Source organism: Drosophila mauritiana, chromosome 3R, assembly GCF_004382145.1.
Source record: "Drosophila mauritiana strain mau12 chromosome 3R, ASM438214v1, whole genome shotgun sequence".
Taxonomy (NCBI): domain Eukaryota; kingdom Metazoa; phylum Arthropoda; class Insecta; order Diptera; family Drosophilidae; genus Drosophila; species Drosophila mauritiana.
This window is the reverse complement of record NC_046670.1, coordinates 19,442,768-19,451,236: the sequence shown is the minus strand read 5'-3', so window position 1 is coordinate 19,451,236 and position 8,469 is coordinate 19,442,768. Positions and strand designations below refer to the sequence as shown.

Below are 8,469 nucleotides of genomic sequence, written 5' to 3'. Positions count from 1 at the left end.
CGTGGGCGATGCCGTCGACATCTCAGCTTTCTCCGCCGGACTCTCCGCCTTCTTACCAGGTTGCATGCACAGCGGGCTAGGTCGTAAACATCTTCTTTCTGGCTAGTGATGCGTCGAGTGTAGGTGAGTGTACCTATTTCTTTATTGGGTACCTTAATGTACAAAGTGTAAAGTATATTTTATTTTATTTTAGCAAAGGCATTGCAAATTGCCATAAGATGGTGATAGTACTTCATAGCAAGTCCCTTTATTAGGTGCGGTTCCTAATCATCTCTTCCTGCAAAGCTTCCTAATCCTTCCCAGCTTTTATTATGCTCAAGGGTATAGTATGGATGTCGTTGTAGCGGAGGTGGGTTAATTAGAGTCCTAAACCAGCATTCGTCGTAGGTAGTTTTACCGCCAAAGATAAAAACCAATCTTTTGCTTTATTGCGCCTTCAGAGTGAAGTGTATGACAGCTTTGAGTTGAAATATTTGTGATGGTGGTACTCAGATTTTACTCTTAATGAACTTTAGTTTACGCACTCCCCCTTTTTCAAGCTGCGCCGTGCACTCAGGCATTTTAGTGGCCATCCGGATGAGAACTTAAGCTTAACGGACGGATATTCGCCGCCGCTTGTTGCTCACTTGAGGCATAACGCTCATACGCCATGTTGCACAAGTCGCGTAGAGATGATGGCACATTTTTTGGTTTAGTGCGAGCCACTTAATAGACCACAAAACGCAGCCAGAGCCTCGTAAAGCAGCAAAGCACATTTATCCGCCCATCTGTATGTGTGTGGGTACCAACGGCAACCAGCAAATGGCCACAAATGACACGTTTGGTGTTAAATGGAGGTCGTCCAGCACGCATACTGAGTTCCCATCGTACATATGCCTGTGTGAGTGTTGAGGCAGGCTGTATTTGCCTCTGTGTGTGTGTGTGTGTCGCAGTTACGGCTAAATTGTTTGTACAACATGCATGTAGAACAAGCATAAATCCCAACCGCATCCACTTTCATGTCCACATTCCCATCCACAGCAACGTGCGGCGAGACAAACTGAGCCCAACCGACTGGCAATTAAAGCCGCTGAGCTCCAGCTCTCGCTCACTCACACACGCACACACACACGGGTACAGGTGGGACCCATTGTGATGGCCAGCGAGCACTGGGCTTTTGTTTCTCTGCCATTGCGGACCCAATCGCTTAATCGTATTAACCATTGCCACAATAAATCAATCGGAATTGTTTGCACTCAGCCGGACATTATGGCTGTTGCTTCTACGGTTAAGCCTTGATATATGGAACAGTATTTAGTGGATGCAATAAACATAGTATTTATGGGATTAAATTTGTTTAATGGTTATTATTATTAAAACCCTTACTTTAGAGGCATTGTAAAATATGAATAGCATATATTGTTCACTGTTAGCTATTTTTATGCGATCGTGGCGTTGGCGACCTCGTTGAATTTAAGTAAACCGAAGGCGTTATCTGTGGGCTTGCTGGTTTGCTTAAGTGTGTGTGTTTCGTCTCCTGTGTATTTGTGCTGCTGCTAATGAGCTGTAACCAAAGGCAACAGAAGCGACCACAAGTCCCGGGCGCCGAGTCAGGCCAACAATACATTTACGGCAAATTGAATTCAACAATAACTACAGCCACGACACACATGAGAAAGCCCGCCGGCCGTCAATCACACTCACACAAACACACACACACAAACACAGACACTTTCGGGAGAAAGGTGAAAGTTGGAAATGGGTGGGGCAAGAGCAATGTGTCGTGAGCTGTCGCCATTGTGACTTTTATTGCAGGAGGCAGTTGCCATTGCTGCTTTTTCCACTGCAATTATCAGCTGCAGGTACGTACCCATATATGTATGTTCCTATGTAGGTTTGCCTAGTGCCGAAACAATCACACCATAGACTAGTGTCATATAGTTGCTAACATCTTGGAAGGAAAATTTTTTGATATAATTAAAAAATTTTAATAAAAATGTATTTATTATTATTGTTTATTTACTTATTTTCCGCAAATTGCACCGCAATTATTACGAATTTTATATAACAAGAAAGTCATTAGTAACATGTAATATTTATGCTCACAAAGGGTATGAACATTTGTTTTTAAAAACACCTTTTTCATGACCACAAGTGTTAATGCTGCCTGCACGAAGACCATTTGTCTTGGTTTCACATGGCCAAAAGCAGACGCCACAGTGTAGGATTGAAAAAATGGAGCAGGCAGCTTTAATTGCATGGAGCAGAAAAACCAGCCAGTACAAAAACATGGCACTTTGTGCCAGCAAGGAAAACAAAAACCCAATTGGCTTTTGGCGGGGAATGAAAGTGAGCCGGAATAAGGGAAAGCCAAAGTCCAAACACAAGATTTCATTGACACTTTTTGTTAGCAAGTTAAATGTAAATATTTAAGTTTATCGAACATTCCGCCACTTTTGCTAGTGGATGTGACTACAACAATAATTTAGCAAACGTAATATATGGTACAAACGTTTAGTGAAAGCACTTGATCTTTGAGAAGCACTTCCTGCAGATCGGAGCCATCGTCTCATCCTTGCAGTCATACACAAAAAGGGTAGACTTTTGGTTAGTTTTTGAGAATCGAGAGGACAACTGAGCTTCATAGTTATGGGCATACGTCGGCGAAAGACAGACCTTCGACTGCTCTTGGAGGGTATTCCACTGCTCCAACTTCTCCTTGTACTCGTCCATTGCCGTCCTGGCCGCCTCCTGCCACACGACCTTGTCCTCATCGACCATGGCCCTCCACATCTCACCGCCCTTCACAGACACGTCCTGGACACTGATCTCGGGATGCTTCGCTTTTATGTGCTTGCGCCCGTTGGAACTCATCCACATCAAAAAGGCACTCATGGGTCTTTTGGGGCGCGGTCCGCAGTTTGACATCGTTGTCGTAATAACTAAATGTTAAAAAAGTAAAATTATATTTAAAATTTATTTGGAAAATTTGTTGTAGATATAAGAATTGCTACGAATTGGACTGTATATCGGACTGTAGATGTAGAGGAAAACTGAATACATCTACAGAGCACATGATAAGTAATGCGAAATCAAAGTCAATGCCTACTAAATACTTTTACTTTATTAGAAAGGATATTTTTATATTACCAATTTTCAGTATTTAAAAAAGCGTTACCACGATTTTCAACCAGGGCTCCCTAAATAATCGGCTATCGATTACCATCGATATTTTAAAGGCCGCCTTGAATGTGGTGCAAAATATGCCTAATAATAATAAGCCAATTTATGTTTTATATATTTTTGATGCTGCGCTAATGTTACACATGATATAATATAAGCTTATATATGTTATTGAATAGTTGCTCTCCAAGAAAAAATGTTGCACTCGATAGTATCGAATGCAACATCGGGTTTTTGTTCATCTCGAATTCTTAAAGTGAGTCAGGCGGTTTAACGTGCGGTTTTTCAGCGTATTTGATTTATCTGTTTTTTATTAAAAGTCGCCGAAGAACTTAAGAAAATGTCGACCCTGGCCTCTCCTCTGTCCATTGCTGGCACCCGCCAATCCGGCGCATCGGTGCGCACACAGAACGGTGAGAATTCCGGGGTTTTGTCAACATCTGCAGTGCGTTTACCGGCGGAGCACGTTTCTTACTCATCGCGAGTCACGCTCTCCATGGAGAAGGTTCCGGAACAAACCCGCGGGAGGGCGATCCTAGTCTACTTGAATTAACAAAAAGACTCATTAAATCCAAGGAGCTACAAGATCCTGTGGACAAGCCTCTGCGAAGTGAGGTTATGACTACAACTCGGCTTTTATATGCTTTCAGTTATGGCTGCTCTGTCCATATCGAACATCGTGAAGAGCTCCTTGGGACCCGTGGGTCTGGACAAGATGCTGGTGGACGACATCGGCGATGTCACAGTGACCAACGATGGAGCTACCATTCTGCGACTGCTGGAGGTGGAGCACCCGGCAGCCAAGTGAGTTGTTGATGTGGGAAATCTTTCCAAGAAGTACTCATTTCTAAATATTAAGGGTCCTTGTTGAGCTGGCTCAGCTGCAGGACGAGGAGGTCGGCGATGGCACTACCTCGGTGGTTATACTGGCCGCTGAGCTGCTGAAGAACGCCGACGAGCTGGTCAAGCAGAAGATCCATCCTACCTCCATCATCTCCGGCTACCGCATTGCCTGTAAGGAGGCCTGCAAGTACATCTCGGAGCATCTGACCGCTCCCGTTGATGAGCTGGGCCGCGATTCCTTGATTAACATTGCCAAAACCTCGATGAGCTCCAAGATCATTGGTGCTGACGCAGAGTTCTTCTCCGCCATGGTTGTGGACGCTGCCCAGTCGGTGAAGATCACAGATCCCCGTGGGCAGGCAGCCTATTCGATTAAAGCCATCAATGTCCTGAAGGCCCATGGCAAATCTGCCAGGGAATCGGTGCTGATTCCCGGCTACGCCTTGAACTGCACCATTGCCTCCCAGCAGATGCCCAAGAAGATTGTGAACGCCAAGATTGCCTGCCTAGACTTCTCGCTGCAAAAGACCAAAATGAAGATGGGCGTCCAGGTCTTGATCAACGATCCCGACAAGTTGGAGGCTATTCGTGCCCGTGAGCTGGACATTACCAAGGAGCGCATCAACATGATCCTCGGAACCGGTGTGAATGTCGTATTGGTTAGCGGCGGCGTTGATGATTTGTGCATGAAGTACTTCGTTGAGGCTGGAGCCATGGCTGTGCGTCGTGTGAAGAAGAGCGATCTGAAGATCATTGCTAAGGCTACCGGCGCCGCCTTCATTACTTCGCTGACCAACATGGACGGCGAGGAGAGCTTCGATGCCTCAATGGTGGGAGAGGCCGCAGAGGTGGCCCAAGAACGCATCTGCGATGATGAGCTTATCCTCATCAAGGGCACTAAGGCACGGTAAGTGCAGATGATAGCATGCAGTAACATAGTTTCCTTTATCGTATCCTTATGCTCTTTTAGTGCTGCGGCATCCATTATCCTGCGTGGTCCCAATGACTTCTACTGTGATGAAATGGAGCGCTCCGTCCACGACGCTCTGTGCGTGGTGAAGCGTGTGCTGGAGAGCAAGAAGGTAGTAGCCGGCGGCGGTTGTGTGGAGGCTGCCTTGTCGATCTACCTGGAGAACTTTGCCACCTCGTTGGCTTCCCGCGAACAGCTGGCCATTGCCGAGTTTGCAAAGTCGCTGCTGGTCATTCCCAAGACTCTGTCCGTGAACGCGGCCAAGGATGCCACTGATCTGGTGGCCAAGCTCCGCTCCTACCACAACTCCAGCCAGACGAAGCCCGAGCGTTCGGATCTTAAGTGGACCGGTCTGGATCTGATCGAGGGTGTGGTTAGGGACAACAAGAAGGCTGGAGTATTGGAGCCCGCCATGTCAAAGATCAAGTCGCTGAAGTTCGCCACGGAGGCCGCCATTACCATTTTGCGTATTGACGACATGATCAAGCTGAATCCGGAGGACAAGAGCGGAAAGAGTTACGCCGATGCATGCGCTGCCGGCGAGCTGGACGGTTAGACATTCTTCACCGCGAGCGAAGCACATTTCTTCTATCTTGTTTAGGCATTTAATTTTAATCAAATCACTCACTTTCAATTGTCGCCCCATTGATTGTAACAACAATTTAATTGTGTTGCCCTTCGCGATCTGTATTAACACCGCACATACGCAATCCTTTCTCATCCATGCTTCAATGTATAATAAACTGGTCTTCAGAATATGCTGAGGCGTAAACTAAATTGGAGGGAAACAGTTTGTTATTTCGGGAGAGCGATCTGGCCAAGAGCAGGCAGAGAGCGATCCGGAGAGTGGGATATCCTATAAATAGAGCATGCATCTATTTGGTCTATTAATACAAAAAGAAAACACAACCCAAAAAGCACGGAAAACGCACATTGCTCAACGAATTTTTATAATTTAAAAAGAATTCTTCATAAAATGGCCGATCATAACGAAGATGAAGCTGTTGGCGGTGACCTAAACAACAATATCACAGCCAATGGGCAGGAGGAAGTGCGTCTGCCGGAGCAGCCGCAGAACGAACTGCTGGACATGGTTTTCACGTTGGAAAGCGAAAAACAGGCACTGCTAGAGGAGTCTCGCAAGCGGATCGGAGCACTCCGCAAAGACTTTGAGGTTAGTTACTCGTTTTCACGGGTTCCCCCCCTTACTGACCCTGATTGCAGGAAACCAAGGTGGAAAATGAGCGGTTAAAGCGGCGAGTGGTCCAGTTGGAGCAGTCGCTCAAGCAGTCCGTCATGCTGGGCGGCACAGATGCTCCCAAATCACGGCAAGAGCAGGAGGAGCTGCTTCTAAAGGCCAAAACCCTGCTGTTCGAGAAGACCAAGGTGAACAAACAGCAGGAGCAGCAGATATCAGTGCTTAGGACACAAGTGGACTCGATTAAGGATGTGCTGCAGGTGACCAAGGATATGTTGCAGCTAAAGACCGCCGAATGTGATCACACGCAGGCTCGTCTGGAGAAGAGCCAGCAGTGGATCAAGGCGGAGCAAGACAAGTGTGTGCTCACGGAGAAGAAACTAGCCATCTCCAAAGGAGTGTATGACAAGTTGCGTTCAGAGTACGACACGCAGTCACAGATATTCAAGGTGCCCTTTAATAACTAGATTAGTCCCTAACTCCCTAACTTACCTTCTTTCCCTACAGGATCTTAAGTCCGCGTACGAGCAGAAGGTCAAGGTTCTCACAAAGGCTTTGGCAGAAGCCAAGAAATAGCTGAACAATTTAATAAAATACGTTAATTAAATGCACACATCTCGTTAATAAGTTTAATAATTTAATGCTCTCCGTGTCTCGTGTCTCTATCGTTCTCCGTAGTCTAGGAGCTCTGGGTAACCGCTGGCTGCGATTGCTCCTGCGACTGCATTTTCGCTGCAGCAGCCTGCTTCATCTCCAGCACACCCATTACTGAGTTAAAGAAGCGCGTCTTTTGCAGGTGGATCTTCTCGATTTTCTCGATCTGCTCCTGCATGTACTCCACGCGTCGCTTGAAGTAGTCTTTGGAGCCTTCCAGATCCTGTTTAAGGAACAGATGGCAATCAGCAAATGTTCTTGTTTCGATTGGAAGTGTAAATCACCTTTTCAATGTAGTAGCCGGTCCCGATGTCTATGACGAACCTGTTGAGATCCTTGACCCGTCCTGGCACATACATACTGCTGGTCAGGGGCACCAGGATCTGACGGTTCTCCCAGTTGGGTTGAAAGGTTTCCAGCGCCTCCTTGGAGCCGGCGTACTTGGCTTTGCAGCCGTGTAGCATCGACAGCGAGTCCTGTAAGTTGGTCATTTCCTAAGGATCACAAAAATTGACAGATTTTATAAGCATGTGCCAATTGGGGAGCCCCTCCTCCAAAACCCCCTCTCCAACCACACTTGACTCATCGCACACCCACATGCGGAACGCACCTGCTCGAACTCCTGCTTGATCTGAATCAGCTGTTCCGGACTCAATTTGGTCAGGTCGATCATCTCTGACTTGGCGGGAGCGCTTGGGGTGGCAGCCATTGTTTGTGCTTAAACTTATAATTTACAATTCCACTTTTATTTTATTCAGTCGCCGTACGAGGTTGCCACCTTTGCGTATTCAACTCAACAGGGATGTCATGAAGCAGGGTAAGAAAATATCGATTTCACGGAATCAATCGGGAGTCGAATGATGCAGTGAAATAATCGATGTAATCCCGCTGACGATTTGTTATCGAGTAATAAGCGCGAAGTCAAAATTTGAAAAATAATTCAGTGACTTCTGAATCTACAATATCTTTTGAGTTTAAAGACAGATCTTACTTAACAAATAAGCATTAACAAACCTTGTTTTTCAATTATAGTTTTATTGTATTTATTATATGCAATGTTATAATTCTGTGTTTTGTCAGTCATTCTGTATTTGTATGCGTTTTACAATTTTTGTTTTTGGTTTTCTCGTAAATTATAAAATCTAACACAAAACAAAGCAATTTCTTTAACAATCACTGCCGCTACATATACACGTTACAATTTGTTAAATATATATATATATTTATATATATAAGTAGGCACAGCTCAAGCGCCGCGCATCCAATACATGTTAATATACATATTTTCCGTTATATGTGGGGTGTTGTGTGTCGGTTTTTATATATGTATAGATTAGATAACAATGATATTAAGCCTAAGTAGAAGTAAGTTTTAGTACCGATACTTGCGATCGTTCCCCTCTATATGCGCTCCCACTCGCAATCGCCGCTCCTCCGATCCTTGAACTATTAAGTTACATGCTTTAACTATGTTACTTTTACTCATACAACTAACTGTACTTGTCCTTCACGATCCTCCCACTATATCATACATACATAACATTTACCTTGATTTGGTTTTGATCTTAATAAAATTTAACTCGTTTTGAAACAATGAAGAAGATCTTGCTTTTGGGGGCGTGTCGATTCCATTTCTTTATCG

The 8,469-nt window shown here is 45.2% G+C and overlaps 4 protein-coding genes across 4 annotated transcripts; 2 read left to right on the top strand and 2 right to left on the bottom strand.

The window, feature by feature from the left end:
* Positions 1–2,384: 2,384 nt before the first annotated feature.
* LOC117144329 (FACT complex subunit SSRP1-like) lies at positions 2,385–3,027 on the bottom strand. The gene has a single exon (XM_033309442.1). The coding sequence runs from the start codon at positions 2,905–2,907 to the stop codon at positions 2,494–2,496; it is 414 nt and encodes a 137-aa protein (XP_033165333.1). The 5' UTR covers positions 2,908–3,027; the 3' UTR covers positions 2,385–2,493.
* Positions 3,028–3,409: 382 nt separating this feature from the next.
* LOC117144359 (T-complex protein 1 subunit alpha) lies at positions 3,410–5,752 on the top strand. The gene is made up of 4 exons (XM_033309476.1): positions 3,410–3,575; positions 3,813–3,966; positions 4,022–4,912; positions 4,976–5,752. Exons 1-4 carry the CDS (start codon positions 3,503–3,505, stop codon positions 5,529–5,531), a joined length of 1,674 nt encoding a protein of 557 aa, XP_033165367.1. The 5' UTR covers positions 3,410–3,502; the 3' UTR covers positions 5,532–5,752.
* Positions 5,753–5,884: 132 nt separating this feature from the next.
* Positions 5,885–6,784, top strand: LOC117145133. The gene is made up of 3 exons (XM_033310653.1): positions 5,885–6,149; positions 6,200–6,622; positions 6,681–6,784. Exons 1-3 carry the CDS (start codon positions 5,952–5,954, stop codon positions 6,747–6,749), a joined length of 690 nt encoding a protein of 229 aa, XP_033166544.1. The 5' UTR covers positions 5,885–5,951; the 3' UTR covers positions 6,750–6,784.
* Positions 6,776–7,627, bottom strand: LOC117145134 (probable prefoldin subunit 5). The gene is made up of 3 exons (XM_033310655.1): positions 7,438–7,627; positions 7,112–7,321; positions 6,776–7,050 (listed from the first exon to the last, which is right to left on the bottom strand). The coding sequence occupies exons 1-3, from the start codon at positions 7,534–7,536 to the stop codon at positions 6,853–6,855; spliced, it is 507 nt and encodes a 168-aa protein (XP_033166546.1). The 5' UTR covers positions 7,537–7,627; the 3' UTR covers positions 6,776–6,852.
* Between the last annotated feature and the right edge of the window lie 842 nt (positions 7,628–8,469).

Excerpts from the sequence above, each read along its gene's own strand:
- LOC117144329 (XM_033309442.1), bottom strand. The coding sequence starts at position 2,907 with ATGTCAAACTGCGGACCGCGCCCCAAAAGACCCATGAGTGCCTTTTTG.
- LOC117144359 (XM_033309476.1), top strand. The coding sequence starts at position 3,503 with ATGTCGACCCTGGCCTCTCCTCTGTCCATTGCTGGCACCCGCCAATCC. Across the intron at positions 3,967-4,021 it reads GTGGAGCACCCGGCAGCCAA|GGTCCTTGTTGAGCTGGCTC; the intron begins GTGAGTTGTTGA and ends CTAAATATTAAG. Across the intron at positions 4,913-4,975 it reads ATCAAGGGCACTAAGGCACG|TGCTGCGGCATCCATTATCC; the intron begins GTAAGTGCAGAT and ends ATGCTCTTTTAG.
- LOC117145133 (XM_033310653.1), top strand. The coding sequence starts at position 5,952 with ATGGCCGATCATAACGAAGATGAAGCTGTTGGCGGTGACCTAAACAAC. Across the intron at positions 6,150-6,199 it reads CACTCCGCAAAGACTTTGAG|GAAACCAAGGTGGAAAATGA; the intron begins GTTAGTTACTCG and ends CCCTGATTGCAG. Across the intron at positions 6,623-6,680 it reads CGCAGTCACAGATATTCAAG|GATCTTAAGTCCGCGTACGA; the intron begins GTGCCCTTTAAT and ends CTTTCCCTACAG.
- LOC117145134 (XM_033310655.1), bottom strand. The coding sequence starts at position 7,536 with ATGGCTGCCACCCCAAGCGCTCCCGCCAAGTCAGAGATGATCGACCTG. Across the intron at positions 7,322-7,437 it reads TCAAGCAGGAGTTCGAGCAG|GAAATGACCAACTTACAGGA; the intron begins GTGCGTTCCGCA and ends TGTGATCCTTAG. Across the intron at positions 7,051-7,111 it reads CCGGCTACTACATTGAAAAG|GATCTGGAAGGCTCCAAAGA; the intron begins GTGATTTACACT and ends TTCCTTAAACAG.